At 38.9% G+C, this 19606-nt stretch overlaps 2 protein-coding genes across 7 annotated transcripts in view; both read right to left on the minus strand.

The window, feature by feature from the left end:
- arsh (arylsulfatase H) overlaps positions 1 to 12551 on the minus strand; it is a 15458-nt gene extending 2907 nt beyond the window's left edge. The window contains exons 1-9 of one of the 2 annotated variants that reach the window (XM_079881842.1): positions 12376 to 12551; positions 12115 to 12199; positions 11889 to 12032; positions 10484 to 10605; positions 8915 to 9037; positions 4529 to 4952; positions 3468 to 3604; positions 1257 to 1379; positions 378 to 540 (exon numbers count right to left, since the gene is read on the minus strand). In XM_079881842.1, the coding sequence (XP_079737968.1) occupies positions 378 to 540; positions 1257 to 1379; positions 3468 to 3604; positions 4529 to 4952; positions 8915 to 9037; positions 10484 to 10605; positions 11889 to 12032; positions 12115 to 12143 (1265 nt within the window). In that variant the 5' untranslated portion in view covers positions 12144 to 12199; positions 12376 to 12551. Of the gene's footprint in view, positions 1 to 377; positions 541 to 1256; positions 1380 to 3467; positions 3605 to 4528; positions 4953 to 8914; positions 9038 to 10483; positions 10606 to 11888; positions 12033 to 12114; positions 12227 to 12375 lie in introns of those variants that run through there. The other variant, XM_079881843.1, reaches the window with a different exon arrangement.
- Positions 12552 to 13490: 939 nt separating this feature from the next.
- LOC307164778 (uncharacterized protein) overlaps positions 13491 to 19606 on the minus strand; it is a 32564-nt gene continuing 26448 nt past the window's right edge. For all 5 annotated transcript variants that reach the window (XM_079881864.1, XM_079881863.1, XM_079881862.1 and 2 more), the window contains 3 exons: positions 16576 to 16692; positions 16408 to 16458; positions 13491 to 14105 (listed from right to left, as the gene is read on the minus strand). In XM_079881864.1, the coding sequence (XP_079737990.1) occupies positions 14077 to 14105; positions 16408 to 16458; positions 16576 to 16692 (197 nt within the window). In that variant the 3' untranslated portion in view covers positions 13491 to 14076. The remainder of the gene's footprint in view (positions 14106 to 16407; positions 16459 to 16575; positions 16693 to 19606) is intronic.

Raw genomic sequence — 19606 nt, forward strand, 5'->3', positions numbered from 1 at the left:
TACTAAAGTGTACCTGGTGTGTTCTATAAATAAACGTGTATTGACTTCTGGGTGGTTAGGTGCTGCTATGTGGTTGCTAGGGTATTCATGGTGGTTGCTGTGGTAATGCTAGAGTGTTCTGAGTGATTGCTAAAGTGTTGCTAGGGTGTTCTATAAATAAAGGTTACGAATTCTGGGTGGTTGCTCATGTGTTGCTACATGGTATCTAGGGTGTCCTGGTGGTTGCTAGGGTGATGCAAGGGTGTCCTGGTGGTTGCAAGGGTTTTGTAATGGTGTTGTGTGTGGTTGCTAGGGTGATGCTAGGCTATCCTAATATAATCTGTATTAGTGTGCACTGCAGTCTGAGCTTCAGGAATACAGTGCTGCTGGTGTTGTACCTGTGCTCCGGCAGCGCCCCCCCGGCGAGCTTCACCACTGTGGGAAAAACATCCATCAGACTGGTTGGTTCGTTCACCTGTCGACCCGCGGTGAGACGCCCGGGCCAGTGGAATATTCCCGGCACTCGGATCCCTCCCTCCCAGCCGCCCATGGCTTTACCACCTAAACATGCGAGGGTCAGTGAAAACACAGAATCATGTTGTGTATTTGTCTGTTTTTTTTGGAGCTTTGCACCATGTGTGAAGCGTGAACTCCTCCACATGGGTTGTTTATATACTGCTGCTTGGTCGTTGCTAGGATGTTCTGGATAGTTGCTAGGGTGATGAGTGTTCTGGGTTGTTACTATAGTGTTGCTAGGTGGTTGCTAGGATGTTCTGGATGATTGCTAAGGTGATGCTAGAGTTTTATGGGTTGTTACTATAGTGCTGCTATGTAGTTGCAAAGATGTTCTGGATGGTTGCTAGGGCATAGCTAGGGTGATGCTAGAGTGTTTGTGGTCGTCGCTATAGTGTTGCTAGGGTGTTCTGGATGGTTGCTATGATATTGCTAGGGTGATGTTTGAGTGTTGTTGGTATAGTGTTGCTAGGTGGTTGCTAAGGTGTTCTGGATGGTTACTAGGGCATTGCCAGGGTGATGCTAGAGTGTTCTGGGTTGTTGCTATAGTGTTGTCAGGTAGTTGCTAGGGTGATGCAAGAGTGTTCTGAGTTGTTGCTATAGTGTTGTTTGGTGGTTGCTAGGGTGATGCAAGAGTGATGCGGATTTGTGTATTTAGAATGACATTTTATTGTAGCAAAAAACATCTAATTATTTGTAAACAAATCAAACGCTCTGGTCTGTTGTGCTGCCCACCAATCCCGTTAGAGCATCCAGCAGGGTACCTCGATAGATCCCGTTCCAGCCTCCTCTCCGAGGGTCTTCGATGTGGCCGCCGTGATCAGATGTGAAATACGTCAAGGTTTTCTCCGACAGGCCGAGCCTTTCGATGGTCTCCATCATTCTACCTGTGATCAAACACCTGATGTGACTGAGCTGTCGAGTTTTTTTAAAGATTATTGTACTGGAAACAAATCTCATTTTTATTATCAATAAAAAAAAATTACATTTTAAAGTATTTTACAATTTAATTAATATTTTATTGCAGTAATAAACATTTATTTGTTTGCACAATTATTTCTAAATGCCACAATGCAATACAATCATGTATAGGTGGTTGTGAGGGTGTTGTGGGTGGTTGCCAAAGTGTTGCTAGGTGGTAACTATGATGTTCTGGGTGATGCTATAGTGTTGCTAGTGTGTTCTGGGCTCTTGCTATAGTGTTGCTAAGTGGTTGCTAGGGTGTTCTGGGTGGTTGTTAGGGCATTGCTAGGGTAATCTGGGTTGTTGCTATAGTGTTGCTAGGTGGTTGCTAGGGTGTTCTGGATGGTTGCTAGGGTGCTGCTAGTTTTCTGGGTTGTTACTATAGTGCTGCTAGGTTGATGCTAGGGTGTTCTGGATAGTTGCTAGGGCATTGCTATGGTGATACTAGAGTGTTCTGGGTTGTTGCTATAGTGTTGCTAGGTGGTTGCTAGGATGTTCTGGATGGTTGCTAGGGTATTGCTAGTGTGATGCTAGAGTGTTCTGGGTTGTTGCTATAGTGTTGTTAGGTGGTTCCTAAGGTAATGCTAGAGTCTTCTGGATTGTTGCTGTAGTGTTGCTAGGGTGTTCTGGATGGTTGCTATGGCATTGCTAGGGTGATGTTTGAGTTTTCTGGGTTGTTGGTATAGTGTTGCTAGGTGGTTGTTAAGGTGTCCTGGATGGTTGTTAGGGCATTGCCAGGGTGATGCTAGAGTGTTCTGGGTTGTTGCTATAGTGTTGTCAGGTGGTTGCTAGGCAAGGCAAGGCAAGGCAAGGCAAGTTTATTTATATAGCACATTTCATACACAATGGCAATTCAAAGTGCTTTACATAGAAGAAATTAAAATAATAAAAGAAATAAGAATAATTAAAACAGTTAAGAAAAATAAAATAAAATACAGTACAAACAGTCGGACGAATATTGGCACAGTACTCATTCAGTAAATGCACAGCTAAACAGAAGTGTTTTGAGTCTGGATTTGAATGTGACTACTGTAGGAGCACGTCTGATCTCCTCTGGAAGCTGGTTCCAGCTGCGGCTGGCATAATAGCTAAAAGCGGACTCGCCATGCTTAGAGTGAACCCTTGGTATTTCTAGCTGATATGATCCTAGTGATCTGAGTGATCTGTTGGGTTTATATTCAGTGAGCATATCTGCAATGTATTGAGGTCCTAGGCCATTGAATGATTTATATACCAGTAATAATACTTTAAAATCAATCCTAAATTTAACTGGGAGCCAGTGTAAAGACCTGAGGACAGGTTTGATATGTTCATATTTTCTGGTTCTGCTCAGAATCCTGGCGGCACCGTTCTGTATGAGCTGCAAATGTCTTATGGTGTTTTTGGGAAGGCCAGTGAGGAGTCCATTACAATAATCCACCCTGCTGGTGATGAAAGCATGAACAAGTTTCTCTAAGTCTTGTCTGGAAACAAAGCATCTAATTCTTGCAATATTTTTCAGATGATAGTATGCTGATTTAGTTATTGCTTTGACATGACTACTGAAACTAAGGTCTGACTCTAGGGACACACCGAGATTCCTGACTTGATTTTTAGTTGTTTGACCCCTAGAGTGAAGGTATGCGTTCACCTTGAGAACTTCATCTTTGTTTCCAAACGCAATGACTTCAGTTTTGTCTTTGTTTAACTGAAGAAAGTTTTGACACATCCAACTGTTGACTTCATCGATGCATTGGCACAGGGAGTCAATGGGGCTGTAATCGTTAGGCGATAGGGCTAAATAGAGCTGTGTGTCGTCTGCATAGCTGTGGTAAGCAATTTGGTTCTTTCTCATTATCTGGCTCATTGGGAGCATATACAGGTTGAACAGGTTGCTAGGGTGATGCAAGAGTGTTCTGGGTGGTTTCAAGGGTGTTGCTGGTTTGATTTGCTTTCTTTTTTCTTGGCTGATTTGTCTATTTACTGTTATCACTGTTAGCATGGGGCAGAAGGAACAGAAATCCATCTCTTACCAACCATCCAGTCCACTTCTTCCACGTTGTCCCCATACAGCCCATGTTTGCTCTTCCCGGCGAATCTCTTGGACACGAAGAGGGGCGTGTGCACGTGTGCAAACGACAGGAAGAGCAGAAAGGGCCCGTCTCGGTGTCTGACATCATAAATCACATGATGAACAATCACTCTAAACAGAAACCAAAGACGTTTCCCACGGCAGGCACAGAAAAACAGGCCATAATCGTGAGCGTGGGAACGCCGGGAGATGAACAGCTGATCTGTCCGGACAGGACTAGTGTCTGAATTACCACATAATTAAGCAAGCATGCATGCAGATGAGCTTTACAGCTTCCTGTTCACGGGTGAATCTCAGCAAACATGTCAAGAACACGTCAGCACAAAATCAAAAGAAACTAATGAGAAATTATATTTTACATCAAGTTTAAAGATTGCTTTGCATTGTGTGGCGTTTAAATAGAACAAATTAATTCACTGTAAACAAATCCAATTTTTATTACAGTAATAAAAATGATAATTAAATTGTAAAATACTTTATAATTTAACTATTTTTTATTGCAGGGTGTTAGCAAAATGTTAAATCATGCTAGCAACATGTTAAATCAGGTAAGCAACATGCTAATTCATGCAAGCAACGTTAAATCATGTAAGGAAAATGCTAATTATGCTAGTAACATTTTAAAACATGTTAGCAAAATGCTAATCATGCTAGCAACATGTTCAATCATGTAAGCAACATGCTAATCATGCTAGCAACATGTTAAATCATGCTAGCAACATGTTAAATCATGTAAGCAAAATGCTAATTATGCTAGTAACATGTTAAATCATGTAAGCAAAATGCTAATTATGCTAGTAACATGTTAAAACATGTTAGCAAAATGCTAATCATGCTAGCAACATGTTAAATCATTTTAGCAACATGCTAATCATGATAGCAACATGTTAAAACATGCTAGCAATGTGTTAAATCATGATAGCAACCTGTAAAAACATGCTAGCAATGCATTAAATTATGTTAGCAGCATTCTAATGTCAGAATTAGAGAATTTCAGCCCACCTCTCCACGAACTGCTCCGCTTCATTCATGAGCCGCGCGTTCAGCGTCTCCGGGTTCAGCGGCTGCTCCACCACCTCGCCGTTCCTCATGATGATGCAGTTCCAGGTCCTCAAGAGTTCGAAGGGCACGAACCGCACCGAGAAGCTCAGCAGCAACAGAACGGCCAGAAACACCACGAGCGTCAGGCGGATCTGCATTAGCCCGACCACCCGGACCAGAAGCAGCGTGAGGAACGCGAGCGCCACAAGCGCAAAAATCTTCCGCAGCATCTCCTGCAGGTCCACCAGGACATCTTTCCCTTCTCCAGGCTGGCAGTCGTTGAAGTAGGTGAAGGGAAGCCCGTAGAAGAAATCAAAGCCGTGATTGTTGGGATGGTGGCAGTGATCGTTCCTGCTCTCACAGTTCACTCCCAAATGCCACTTACCTGAAGAGTGAGTGAACACACCGTAAAGACCATCATCAAACTCAGTTTAACCTGTTAAAGGGGTGGTTGATTATGATTTGACTTCTCTAACTTTAGTTAGTGTGTAATGTTGCTGTTTGAGCATAAACAACATCTGCAAAGTTACAACGCTCAAAGTTCAAAGCAAAGGGAGATATTTGCTTTTAAAGAAATCGCTTTTTAAGGACTACAACAAACGGCTGGTAGAGACTACACCACATTCCTCCCGGGTTAGTGACATCACCAACCCTAGAATTTACATAAACCCCGCCCCCTGAACACGATTTATAGATTATCATGACAGAATATGCTAATAAATTACACATAAGCTACATAAACATACACACAAGCTGTTGTAGCTCCGCCCTCTGTGCCGGGAGCAGCAGCTCATTTGCATTTAAAGGGACACACAAAAAACGGCGTGTTTTTGCTCACCCTCAAAAAGTGACAACTTTAACATGTTATATAAAAATATCTATGGGGTATTTTGAGCTAAAACTTCACATACACACTCTGGGGACATTAGAGACTTATTTTACATCTTGTGAAAAGGGCATTATACCTCCCCTTTAACAGTTTTCACAGGATGAATTTTGAGTGTTTAAGCTTTCGAACGACACCAAGGACACCTAAATGTCACTTACCTGAAGAGTGAAGACATCAAAATCACAGTTTAACCTGTTAACCGCCACCCTTTTTTGAGCGTAGATCTCTCTACACTCAGCAGATTATAGCAGAAGCGAAAGCACTTCAATAACACACATTATCTATTCAAACACCCACACGGTCTTATTCCTAAACCACAGAGATTCGTCTCTGTCTATTAAACCTTTGACAAAATCACAGTGAACACTCAGATCTGCGTTCTGAGCCAGAGAGAGCCATGTAGTCATGTATAGATATGAAACAGCTTCACAAACAGTCTTTTCAAACACACACTGTCATTATTTCTGTCGTACGATAACCCAGATTATCACAGAGAACTGGATACGTTTATAGTTCGGATTTAAACACTGATGCCACTTACCTAAAGAGTGAACATCAAACTCAGTTTAACCTGTTAACAGTTTTCACAGGAAGATTTTTGAGTGTTTAAGCTTTCGAACGACACCTAATTTATGATGATGAATTATAATATGTGATGGGAACCTTTCAGTACCGGTTCAAAAGGCTCTAGTCTTTACTAGCGAGACGTCTCATCCTTTTGAAGTGGAAACATGCCTCATCCCCTTTGATTCAAGGCTGAAAGAAGTGTTCACTTGCATTAAATTGGAAAAAATCAGACTGTCACTCACTGGTTCTTTAATAACCAGGTTTAATATCCAGGTTCTTTAATAACCACTGGACCTTTGTTAAACTGTGGCGCCCCTTTTTAGATTATTTACTGGCTAACTCTCAAGACACTTAAAGGTGCATTGCGCAAGTCTCTGAGTTTTTGCAGAACTATGCCCCCTCTGGCGGCAAGCGAAACTGCAACCAGAGGTGTGCACGCTCACGGACAAAAGTTTTCTTTTTTTTATCTTACGTGGAGTTTGCGTTGGTGTTTGAAATGAACTACAAGCCGGTCTCTTAGAATCCATCTTCTACGGAGAATGGCGGTGAATACACAAACCTGCCAGACATAGCCAGGTGAGCGTGCCGTGAACGCGCATGACGTCACGCCCAGTCTAAAATTCCATCCCGAATCCCTCTTATTTATTTTACTTTACAGGATTATAGAGACAATCTCAGTGATCAGAGAAGGGCTCATTCAGCCCATCAGGCAATTGTTTAAGCATGTATGGGTTAGAAAACGGGTATTTTTAACATGAAAAGTTGCTTAATGCACCTTTAAGCTGAGAATCCTTCCCTGCCCAAAACTTTTTAAACTATTTAGGGGTTCAAGCATGAAATGCTGAAACCCTATTGTAATTGTAAGAATTTGTAAAACTGATCATGCAGGCCAAACCGTAAGGCCTAGACTAGAGACTTGAAACCTGGCCAGATGGTAGGCCTCAATTTGGGGACAACCTATCAGAGTATGACCCTGATTGGCCCATAGGCCCAATCCTAAACGAAAACTCAGAACTTCACAAAAATTGATGAGCATATGTGACATAACATTTTAAACAAGCAAGCAAAATTTTATGGAGATCGGACCATAGGTGGCGCTATAACTGTCAAAAAGCTTTGAAAACCACATATTTCCTATGGTAAATTGCCTGTATTGGCTGTAAATGGACTTTTCCATCTATTATTTCAGTGGTTAAAAGCTTGCTAAATAAAACTTAATGTCTTAAATGCTTATGTACTTAAAGGCCTTAAATGCTTGAACACCGATAAATACTGCTTGCAGCTTTAATTTTTTATATTATATTGTTTTGTTTGTGAAGATATCAATATTGCGTTGTTGTTTTTCTTTTATTTCCCTTATTGGAAGATGTTGGTTGCTGATTTGAGGGAGGTTCGTATTGGGGTATTAACAGTGTGGAATGATAATTTCATAAAGCCAGTGTTGTTATCTGTTGATTTGATGTTCCATGCAGAAAAATCCAATAAAGAAATTTAAAATAAATATGTAATGGGGGGAAAAAAGCCAATAAAAAAGCTCAACAAGTGTTGTCGTGACAGTCAACAGGCTAATGCTAAAATGATATACATTATATATTTCACCACCTCAGGAAGTCATACAACCAAATGAGAGAACTCATAATAACATGGGGGGGAAATGTGTTTTTTTGTCATTAAAATGGACACACTGCAAAAAATAAATAAAATATCACCCAAAGATGTGCATTCGCTCATCATTTACTCTCAGTTCCTTGAGTCGTTCCAAACCTGTTTGACTTTCTTTTAGAGTTATCGTTAACTAAATCTGAAACCTTCGCTTTCACTCGAAATAAAATAAACGTGATAGTTCACCCAAAAATGTATATTGTCATCATTTACTCACCCTATTAAACCTGTCCATCATACAAAGCGATCATATCGCCACACAAAACTTGGATTAAAACGCTCAGTTTATATGGGTTTGTTTTACGACGCCTTTATGACTTTGTGGATATTCAAAGTTTTGGTTTCCTGTCAATGGAGGGACAGAAAACTCTCAGGTTTCTTTATAAATACCTTTATTTGTGTTTCAAAGATGAATTAAAGTCTTATGGGTTTGGAACGATATGAGGGCGAGTAAATGATGAGCCAATGCTTATGTTTTAGGTGAACTGAACTAAAATTAAATAACTAAAACTAAAAGTGACATTTAAAAAAGAAAAAAAAAGACGTTAAAAACTAAAAATGAAAACAGAAAATGTAAAATTATAAACTAATTCAAAATATCAATAGTATATCCATGATATTAAAATAACACTGCTTTCTTTCTTCTGTGGAACAAAACTAAATATATTTTGAGAAACCAACGTTCTTCAAACTCATTTGGTTTTGGAACAACATGAGTGTGATACGATCATTTTTAAGCAACCTTCAATGGTTTTCTTTATGCATACTATCATTTTTTTATGCATGCAATAATAATGATTTTTACGGTAATGCTTTACAATAAGGTTCATTAGTTAATATATTAACTAACATGAACTAACCATGAGCAATGCATTTGTTACAGTATTTGTTAATCTTTGTTAACGTTAGTTAATAAAAATACAGCTGTTCATTGTTTGTTCATGTCAGTTCACAGTGCATTTACTAATGTTAACAAGATTTATTAATAAATGTTGAAATTAACATTAACAAAGATTAATAAATGCTATATAAGTGCAGTTCATTATTAGTTCATGCTAACTAATGTATTAACTAATGTTAACTAATGAACCTTATTGTAAAGTGTTACCGTTTTTACTATATGCATAAATATTTTTCTTTATCTATTAAATTATTGTTATGCATATTATAATTTATGGACTCCTTTGCGACTGATTCACCCTTAAACTAGTATATATTAAGTGTCTTACCCACAATGCCGGTGGTGTAACCCTGCTTTTGCAGAAGTTTAGCGAAGGTGGTTTCGTTCGGAGGAAGTCCTCCTGATCCAGCGAGGAACAGAATCACCTGCACTCGACCTGTGCTGCCCAGACCTTCAACACACACACACACACACACACACACACACACACACACACACACACACACACACACACACACACACACACACACACACACACACACACACACACACACACACACACACACATTACTGTATAAAACACTCAATCTGAGACTCAAGAGTCCACAGCACAACTATTATAGAGGAACAATATCACTGCAATCACTTTCAGAACGATCTTTTCCAGCTGATAAATGATATAAACACTGTCAGCCAATCAGAATCCATCAACAGAACGACAAAACTTGAGGATGGATTCTGATTGGCTGTCAGTGTTTATATCATTTATCAGCTGGAAAAGATCGTTCTGAAAGTGATTGCAGTGATTTCATTCCTCTGTGTTATTTTTGAAAACTGAATAGGGGAAATAGTCTAGAAACGCAAAAACTTTTCCACACTGTTTTCTTTTTTTCATTCTTTCCCAGACCTGGAAATTACTCAATTCCATATTTTCCCAAACTGCATAGGAACCCTGTAATGTCAACAGTTACAGCTTTTGACTTTAATAACTTGAAGTTTAATAATCAGTTTTCAATTGTAGTCTTTTAAAAGGGCATCTGAAATAATAAACTAAGTGCAATGTAGTTTTGTCAAAACTTGCCGAGTATTCACGTAAACACAGTCAGTTCTGTTTTAAGTGAATGTAAACAGCTGAGAAATGTGTAACAGTGTCATGGATCCGTGCCAGGTCTTAAAGTGACAGCGGCCTAATAAACATGCAGCCAAATTATGAGATAATATTAAAAATATCTATACGGCCGTTTTCCCCTTATGGTATCGATGTCAAAACTGTGGCCAGTGAAAATGCTGAGTAACTTTGGAAAACCACTAGTCACAGTATCAGGTGAGCAAAAAATAATGTCAAGCCCTGATAATATTGTATTAGTAGATGTTGAGATTAACATTAGCTAAGATTAATAAATGCTGTAGAAGTATTATTCATTGTTATTTCATGTACCACAAAACCAGTCTTATGGGGTTTTTTTTTTTTTAAATTGAGATGTATACATCACCTGAAAGCTGAATAAATAAGCATTCCATTGATGTATGGTTTGTTTGTTCGCCGAGACACAACTATTGAAAATCTGGAATCTGAGGGAGCAAAAAAATCGAAACATTGAGAAAATCTCCTTTAAAGTTGTTCATTTGTGTTGCCGATTGTGCTGCATTCACTCACAAAAATACATTTTTGATATATTTACGGTAGGAAATTTACTAAATATCTTCATGGAACATGATCTTTACTTAATATCCTCATGATTTTTGGCATAAAAGAAAAATCGATAATTTTGCCCCATATGTTTTATTGGCTATTGCCACAAATATCTCCGTGCGACTCGAGACTGGTTTTGTGGTCCAGGGTCACATATTCACAAATAATGTTCCCTCTGTATAAAGGCCGGTAGTGTTTCCTCACCGGCGCGGAGAGCGTAGCGGCCCGTCATGAAAGCGGTTCTGCTGGGAGTGCAGAGAGGAGCCGCGGAGATATGATGGGTCAGTTTCACTCCGGCAGCGGCCAGACGGTCGATGTTTGGAGTCCTTCACACACATCACAACAACATCTGCGCATTAATACACTAGCGGAAAACACAGTTTACAATGTTTCAGACCTACACCGCAAGAAATGAGTTTCTTCCTCAGTGTTTCTGTCTTGTTTTCCAGAACAAACATCTAAAACATTCTTAAATCAGGATCCAGTTACTGGAGAAGCAAAATGACTGAAGATATTAGGAAATGCATGCTGAAAATTTGCTCAGAATGAAGCGAAATATCAGACAAATATCTGCCAATGGGGTCAGAAAAATAATCTCGTTTTGGTCAACTCAAGTTTGTTTTTTTGGACCCCATTGACAGATATTTGTTCATCCGTTAATCAATATTAATTCACACAGAAGCACCAATAAATCACACCATTTGGTGGGTCTCTAAAGATCAGCCCGGAAAATGGCATTACTGTATTAACATATAAAGTTATTTAGCATATTGTTTGCACAATTTTTACAGTGAGTAGCAAATATAATTTTACTATTATTATTGCTTTTAAAATATGCATAAAGCATATTACATACACCTGTTTAACATTTGTTGTAATCTAATGATTTTGCAGTTATTATTTTTCCAAAAAGCATAAGTAAATCTATTATTTAAAGCAACACTACGGAACTTTTCCTCTTCGGTCCCCCTACAGGCTGGAAGCGGAATTGTCCATTACCGCTGTCGTAAATAGTTTCGCCGCCCGCAGCCGACCGTCGCACACACACTCGCTGTTTATCCAGCTCCGGCTTTGGAATGAACGATGTCCACAGACAAGGTAGAGTATGTTGCATGATTTTATGAAAGTATGAAGTATTGTGACATCAGAAACGAAGGAAAACTAAATAATGACTATTGTAACGCTTGCCGTAAAGCAAGTCAAATTTGTAGTTTTCTTATGTCTCATTAGAACTACAGAAACGCGACCCGGTTTGGCAAACTTGCATGGTGTGGTTATAGCAGATATAGGGCCGTAAAGCGAATGCAGAAGTGCCGTTCACCCTGTTACGACTTGATGAACCAATAATACGATTTTGAAAACATTATTTTAAGGTAAAAAATGTTCCTTAGTGTTGCTTTAAAAAAAAAAAAAAAAAAAAAAAACTGCATCCATTAGAAACAATTGTTGCATGAAGATTCTATAAATTCTCCTTTCGTATTCCAAGGACAGAATAACACCATACGGGTCTGAAACAACATGAGGGTGAGTAAATGATGACAGAATCCAGTTATTCTTTTATTAATTGATGGCAAATGTTGAAATGAAATGAAATTGCAGTTTCATTCACCTGATGGAGTCGTTTCCATAGCAGCCGAGATCTCCAATGCCCAGATCATCCACCATCATCAGGACGAAGTTGGGTCTGAAATCAGGATCTGCGTGTGTGACACACAAGCTGGACTGGAACAGAACCAGTAAACCAGCAAAAAACCTGCAAAAGCACACCAGAGCTCAGTTTCCCTAACAGCAACACACGTGTGTTATGATTTATGAAATCTGCAGATGCACGAAACCTCAAGCTCGTGTTGTCCATCAGCAGCATCTGGAGATGAAGCTCCTCTAAACTGCAGGTGAGATGATTGACATGTTCAGATTGATCTGTTCGCAGGAGGAGAACACACAGGAGAACACGTGATCACGGAAATGACAACACTTGCACGCGCTTCTCCTGGAGTTTGAACATTAGCTGATCTAATCGTTAACAGCAGGATCATACAAACATATGCATTTCATGCAGCTCAGATTCTCTCTTTAGGTTTCTTTTATATGCTTACCTTGCTTTAAAAAAGTCAGTTTCCTCGATTCTTCACAGGATTTACACTCACTCTCCTCTTATCACTGTAAAGCTGCTTTGAAACAATCTATGTTGTTAAAAGCGCTATATAACTGAAGGTGACTTGACTGGATTCCCTCTTTTACCGACAGGATATTTCACATTCCCAGTGCACTCGCGAAAGACGCACTTACCGTAAACACTCATATATAGACGCATATATTAATGAGCAAACCATACGAACTCGGTTTATTTAATAATTATCAGCTAATGTGAACAGAATGAGTGCAGTTTGTTTGAATCATGCCTGTGTGCTTGTTATACTTGTTTGTTTTATTTTAAACAGAGTGTGTTAAAACAGTGTGCGCTGATAGTCGACACTGTACGGTAGAGTCGAACAAAGAGTCTTTTACCCAAAGTCCCAAAGTCTGCTTTCACATCGCTCATGTTGTTTGCCTGGAAAAGCTGCTTCTGCACAACTCAAATATTTATTTAAATGTGTGCAATAATTCAAAAATATGACTCTACATTTAGCATATTATTATGCATAATACCACACTGTAAATTATTGCGACTATTATTAATAATTATTTACATTGAGTTTATTATTAGTAGTATTATGAACTAATCCTGAGTTCACCATGGTTACAATAATGATAAATAATCCCTCAAAGAAGGTTAATTGCTTCTAAAGGGAACACTTAATTTATGTTTTACTTGTTTTCTCTGAAACATTGAATGTACTAATATTATGCATTATACCACAATGTAAATTATTACTATTATTATTATTGGTAACACCAATACACATGTTACTCGTTACTGTAGTAATAACTTTAAATGATGCATGATTTCATGCAATTAACCCTATAGTAAGTACATGTAGTTAATTATTAATACTCAGTACTTAAATGTATAATTACACTGTAACACTGACACCTTAAAATAGTGTAACCTTTTTCTTATAACTTATAATTTGCTTTGTTATTATTGTTATATAGCTATAATATTCCCTCTAAAGTTACATGATTGGCATTTGATGTTTGTGCAGTTCTGGTTTGTGTCATTAAATCATTGCATTATAAAACTGTGTGCAATTAACTGTGTACATAGTCATTTAATGTAACCAACCCTTTATTCAAACTCAACAATTATTTACAGAATTTAAAATAACAACAACAAAACAGAAAGAAAAAAAATCCTATGAATTCTATTTGGTCAGACAACACAATTTCAAAGTGAATCATTCCAGGATGTGAGATTTGCTTTTTATGAATCAGCGGCAACAATTAAACATCGAACAAAACTGTGTGATTAAAGACACAGTAATGAAACTACATGACACTTTTTAAAGTAACGCAATGAAATGCCTCTCCAGAAAGGCTGTCGAATTACACATGCATACACATGCACGCATCCCGTCCCATTCAAACTACGTGAAATTACATTCAAAACAAGTTATTAACAGTTCTATGTGCTAGTTCAGAACTGCAGTCGAAGCAGTGGGAGAAGGGTGTTATGAAAGAATGATCTGCGTCAGGAGCTCTAAATGAACGTTTGTGCTGCACTGTGAATGCATGAAAACACATGAATTGTTTGTGAAGTTCACTCTGATTCTCGAGATGAGAACGAGTAGTTATGATGTGCTGTTCAAATGTGCACCGGTTCACAGTAGCTTCATGGGAATCCTCGGCCCGCAGAGTTAGGGTGAATCCAGGAGGGTGCTTAAAACTGTGTGAAAAACAGAATAAACATCCGTGTTAGCATGCATAAATACAGTTAGCAGTTCACATCAGTATAGAGCTGCATGATTAACAGTTAAAAGATTGCGTCTGGATTCAAACACCTGCGTGATATTATTCCTAAATGACAACGATTCGTCTCTGTCGAATCACAGCGAACATTCAGATCTGCGTTCTGAGCCGTTGTCATGAAACAGCTTCACAAACACACTCTTTTCAACCACACAGTATCATTATCTCTGTCTGAAAATCATTCAGATTATCACAGAAGTACTGGATAAAGGTTTATAGTTCGGACAGAAACAGTCAGTCTACGGGAGTGATCAAAATAGAGCAAATCACCTTTTGAAAGTAACTTGATGCTTCAAATAAAGATTGTGTCAATTACATCATTACACCAGTAGGTGGCGACAAGAGACTGTTAAAAATGTATGAGTCATTGAATCATTCAAGAGATTCGTTCAAAAACGCTGATTCATCTAGTAATGGAACAAGTGAGGTATTTATGAGTGAGTCATTGAATCATTTAAGAGATTTGTTTTAGAAAAATGCTGATTCATCCGGTAATGGAACAAGTGAAGTCATTATGAGTGAGTCATTGAATCATTCAAGAGATTCGTTCAAAAAATGCTGATTCATCTAGTAATGGAACAAGTGAGGTATTTATGAGTGAGTCATTGAATCATTTAAGAGATTTGTTTAAAAAATTGCTGATTCATCCGGTAATGGAACAAGTGAAGTCATTATGAGTGAGTCATTGAATCATTCAAGAGATTCGTTCAAAAAATGCTGATTCATCTAGTAATGGAACAAGTGAGGTATTTATGAGTGAGTCATTGAATCATTTAAGAGATTTGTTTAAAAAAATGCTGATTCATCCGGTAATGGAACAAGTGAAGTCATTATGAGTGAGTCATTGAATCATTCAAGAGATTCGTTCAAAAAATGCTGATTCATCTAGTAATGGAACAAGTGAGGTATTTATGAGTGAGTCATTGAATCATTTAAGAGATTTGTTTAAAAAATTGCTGATTCATCCGGTAATGGAACAAGTGAAGTCATTATGAGTGAGTCATTGAATCATTCAAGAGATTCGTTCAAAAAATGCTGATTCATCTAGTAATGGAACAAGTGAGGTATTTATGAGTGAGTCATTGAATCATTTAAGAGATTTGTTTAAAAAATTGCTGATTCATCCGGTAATGGAACAAGTGAAGTCATTATGAGTGAGTCATTGAATCATTCAAGAGATTCGTTCAAAAAATGCTGATTCATCTAGTAATGGAACAAGTGAGGTATTTATGAGTGAGTCATTGAATCATTTAAGAGATTTGTTTAAAAAAATGCTGATTCATCCGGTAATGGAACAAGTGAAGTCATTATGAGTGAGTCATTGAATCATTCAAGAGATTCGTTCAAAAAATGCTGATTCATCTAGTAATGAAACAAGTCATTGAGTCAAGTCATTGAATCATTCACTCAACCTGATTTTTTTTTATTCATTAAATATTTTAAATAGACTGCAGCAATTAACAGTTGTCAGAACCTCTAGTGTGTTATTTTTAGGGCTGGGCAATGATTAATCGCGATTAATCGCATCCAAAATAAAAGTTTGTGTTTACTTTGCATGCATGTGTATTTACATATACAAAATAATTATACACAGTACACACACATATATTATGTAAACACAAACTTTTATTTTGGATGCGATTAATCGTTGCCCAGCCCTAGTTATTTTGTTTAGTTTGTTCAGAATCGTGCAGCTCTAAGCACGTCCTGATTATGCAGAGTTGGATGCGTTTCTGGGTCAACATATTTTGTTGATCCTGGAACAACATTCCTGTCCGAAAATGTAATCCTAACCATTTCGCAACCCCTAAACCTAACCATACCCATAACATCTCCCTAAAATCAGAGTGAAATGATAAGTAAATAACTGATTTTGTCAGCCTAAACTTGACATAAACTGTAAACTTGTCCCTCAAATCTGATTGGTTGATTGGAATGTTGTTCCAGGAACAACAAAGATATTGATCCAGGAACATGTGGCTCTTGGTGGAATCAGGTTCTGCCGGCTCTACATCATGTGACGGGGGTTTTCCATCATGTGGCAAAGCAACAGTACTGGAATTGTTTATTGTATGAAAGAGTTAAGTATTTATTTTAATGTGAAAATTATGCATGATTATGTGGTTGGTGTATTTCATGCTGCTATCTAATGCCATATATGTAACAATATTCAGTGAAAAACACATTTTAAAGGTGTAAATAAGCTGTGATTGGCTCACCCTGTGGGTCGCTCTGAGTGCCGTTCTCTTCTTTGGCGCTCTCTGGGTCGCCTGAAGAGAAAGCATATGTTCTCATTCAACAATTAACATACGGACTAGATGCATATGACGAGTAACTATGATTATGTGCTACTGATTCTCCTCTAGAGCGTGAGGCGAGCCACAGACCTCTCTCGACCTTGAAGCACAGTTTCTTCTTCTGATAGGTGAAGTATCCGGTTATGGCACCAACAGCTGCTACTGCAATCCCACAGACGACACCAACAACCGTACCGGATCCACTGTCTGGAACAGAACCAAACCAAACCACACAGTATGTTACTATACGGCTGCTCGCAGGTTCTGGGTAGTTGCTAGGGCGTTGCTAGGGAGTTATTAGGGTGTTCTGGGTGGTTGCTAGGTAGTTATTAGGGTGTCCTGGTGGTTGCTAGGTAGCTGTTAGGGAGCTCTAGGTGGTTGCTAGGCCATTGCTAGGTAGTCATTAGGGTGTTCTGAATGGTTGCTAGGGCATTGCTAGGTAATCATTAGAGGGTTCTGCGTGGTTACTAGGGCATTGCTATGTAGTCATTAGGGTGTTCTGGATGGTTGCTAGGGCATTGCTAGGTAATCATTAGGAGGTTCTAAGTGGTTACCAGGGCATTGCTATGGCTAGGACATTGCTAGGTAATCATTAGGAGGTTCTGAGTGGTTACTAGGGCATTGCTATGGCTAGGACATTGCTAGGTAATCATTAGGGGGGTTCTGAATGGTTGCTAGGGCATTGCTAGGTAATCATTAGGGGATTCTTTTTGTTACTAGGGCAGTTCTATGTAGTCATTAAGGTGTTCTGGATGGTTGCTAGGGCATTGCTAGGTAATCATTAGGAGGTTCTGAGTGGTTACTAGGGCATTGCTATGTAGTCAATAAGGGGGTTATGGTTGGCCCCTAGTGTGTTGCTGCATTGCTGTTGGGCATTCTGGGTGTTTGCTAGGCCAATGCTAGGTAGTCATTAAGGGTGTTCCAGGCGGTTGCTAGGGCGTTGTCATTAGGGGGTTATGGGTGGTTGCTAGAACGTTGCTATGTATTTGTTAGGGGATTCTGGGTGGTTGCTATCTCATTGCTAGGTAGTTGTAAGGCTATTATGCATGGTTAATGGGGAATTGCTAGGCAGTCATTAAGGGGTTCTAAATGGTTGCTAGGGAGTTGCTATGCATTTATAAGAGGGTTCTGGGTGGTTGCTACGCTATTGCTATGTATTCGTTAGGGGATTCTGGCTGGTTGATAGGGTAATAGGTAGTTGTTGGGGTGGTTGCTAGGGTGTTGCTAGATAGACATTAGGGAGTTCTGGGTTGTTGCTAGGTAGTTGTTAGGGTATAATGCATGGTTGACAGGGCATTGCTAGGTAGTCGTTAAGGGTCCTGAGTGGTTGCTAGGGTGTTGCTATGTAGTCACAAGAGGGTTCTGGGTGGTTCCTAGGATGTTGATACGTAGTTGTAGGGGTGGATGCTAGGGGCGTTGCTAGATAGACGTTAGAGGGTTCTGGGTGGTTGCCAAGGTGTTGCTAGGTAGTCGTTAAGGGGGTTCTGCATGGAAATTCACTGTTTTGCATGAGAAGAGTTCCCTCTCGCACCTCTGATCTTCTGGTCTGTAGATATAACTCAGGTTCCTGCATTAAAATACGTTTCACTTATAGGGATTTTGGCAAACCCCTAACACTGAGTATATCTGACAGTGATGCTTGATTTAAACACCACTAATGACACGATCATCATCCGCATGAGTTGATCTTTTATAATACCTGCCGCTCCACCCAATCTAACACACACAAATGATCTGCTCATTCACTGAAGTCAGAACAAACACAGATTAAAGAGGAATGGTCTCCTAATCATCGTTTTGAACTTGTTTGCAGCTCTTTACTCTAATGATGTTTACTGTATAATATCAGTGGATAGACAGTAACAAGAGATTCACACAATGATCCACTAGATGGCAGCATTAGAATACAGCCACTTCAGATTTACATGGAATCCCATTTAAACTCATAAAAAGTGACATAAAAATTCAAAATTATGACATAAAACAATGACTTTTATCTCATAATTTTGACTTCTTATGTCAGTTATGAATTATGTCATAATTGTGACTTTTTTCATCAGGATTTTGACTTTTAATTCACAATTTTGACTTTTGTTCCTCATATTTTTGGCTTTTAATTCACAATTTTGACTTTCTTTCTTATAATTATGATTTACCAAAGAATGTTTTTTTTTTTATTGTGATGAAAATAGGCTTCCGTAGGTTTAAAAAGACATTTCACGTGAAACCTCTTTAGAAGGTATTGACAAGTGTTGCATGATTTTGTCATATGGATCATATTGATATGCAATTTACATAACAAGCATGAGAGTCCCATGGTCTGTATTACAGGAGGTCTGAGGGTCAAAACTGGAGACATTTTAGAGAAGAGGAAAACTAGAACATTTATGTTCAATATAAAGGTTTTTTTCTTTTTTTCTTTTTTTTCACCTGGCAAAGGTTTGGCAAAAATATTATTTTTTGTTTCTGAATTTCTGATGTTTCCATGCTTCAGTGTTTATCACAGGCACTAATGCAGCATTACCCACAATGCCCTGCTGCAGAGAAACATCAGTTCGGTCCCTCCATGCAGTGACTGAGGGAAAAGCCCTCGAAAAGGAGAAAGACAAGACTGAACCTGATTTACTGATCCTGAGACAACAAAACAGAAGACTCAAGTGCACTTTATTCCCTCAGAGACACACAACAGACACACTGATACACAACAGACACACAACAACCACACAGACACACACAGACACAGACACACACAGACACACACACAGACACACAACAACCACACAGACACACACAGACACACAACAACCACACAGACACACAGACACAGACACACAACAACTACACAGACACACACAGACATACAACAACCAAACAGACACACAACAACCACAGACACACACAGACACACAACAACCACACAGACACACACAGACATACAACAACCACACAGACACACACAGACACACAACAACCACACAGACACACACAGACACACAACAACCACACAGACACACACAGACATACAACAACCACACAGACACACACAGACATACAACAACCACACAGACACACAACAACCACACAGACACACACAGACACACAAAAACCACACAGACACACA

This window comes from Squalius cephalus (genome assembly GCF_949319135.1).
Source record: "Squalius cephalus genome assembly, chromosome: 9".
Taxonomy (NCBI): domain Eukaryota; kingdom Metazoa; phylum Chordata; class Actinopteri; order Cypriniformes; family Leuciscidae; genus Squalius; species Squalius cephalus.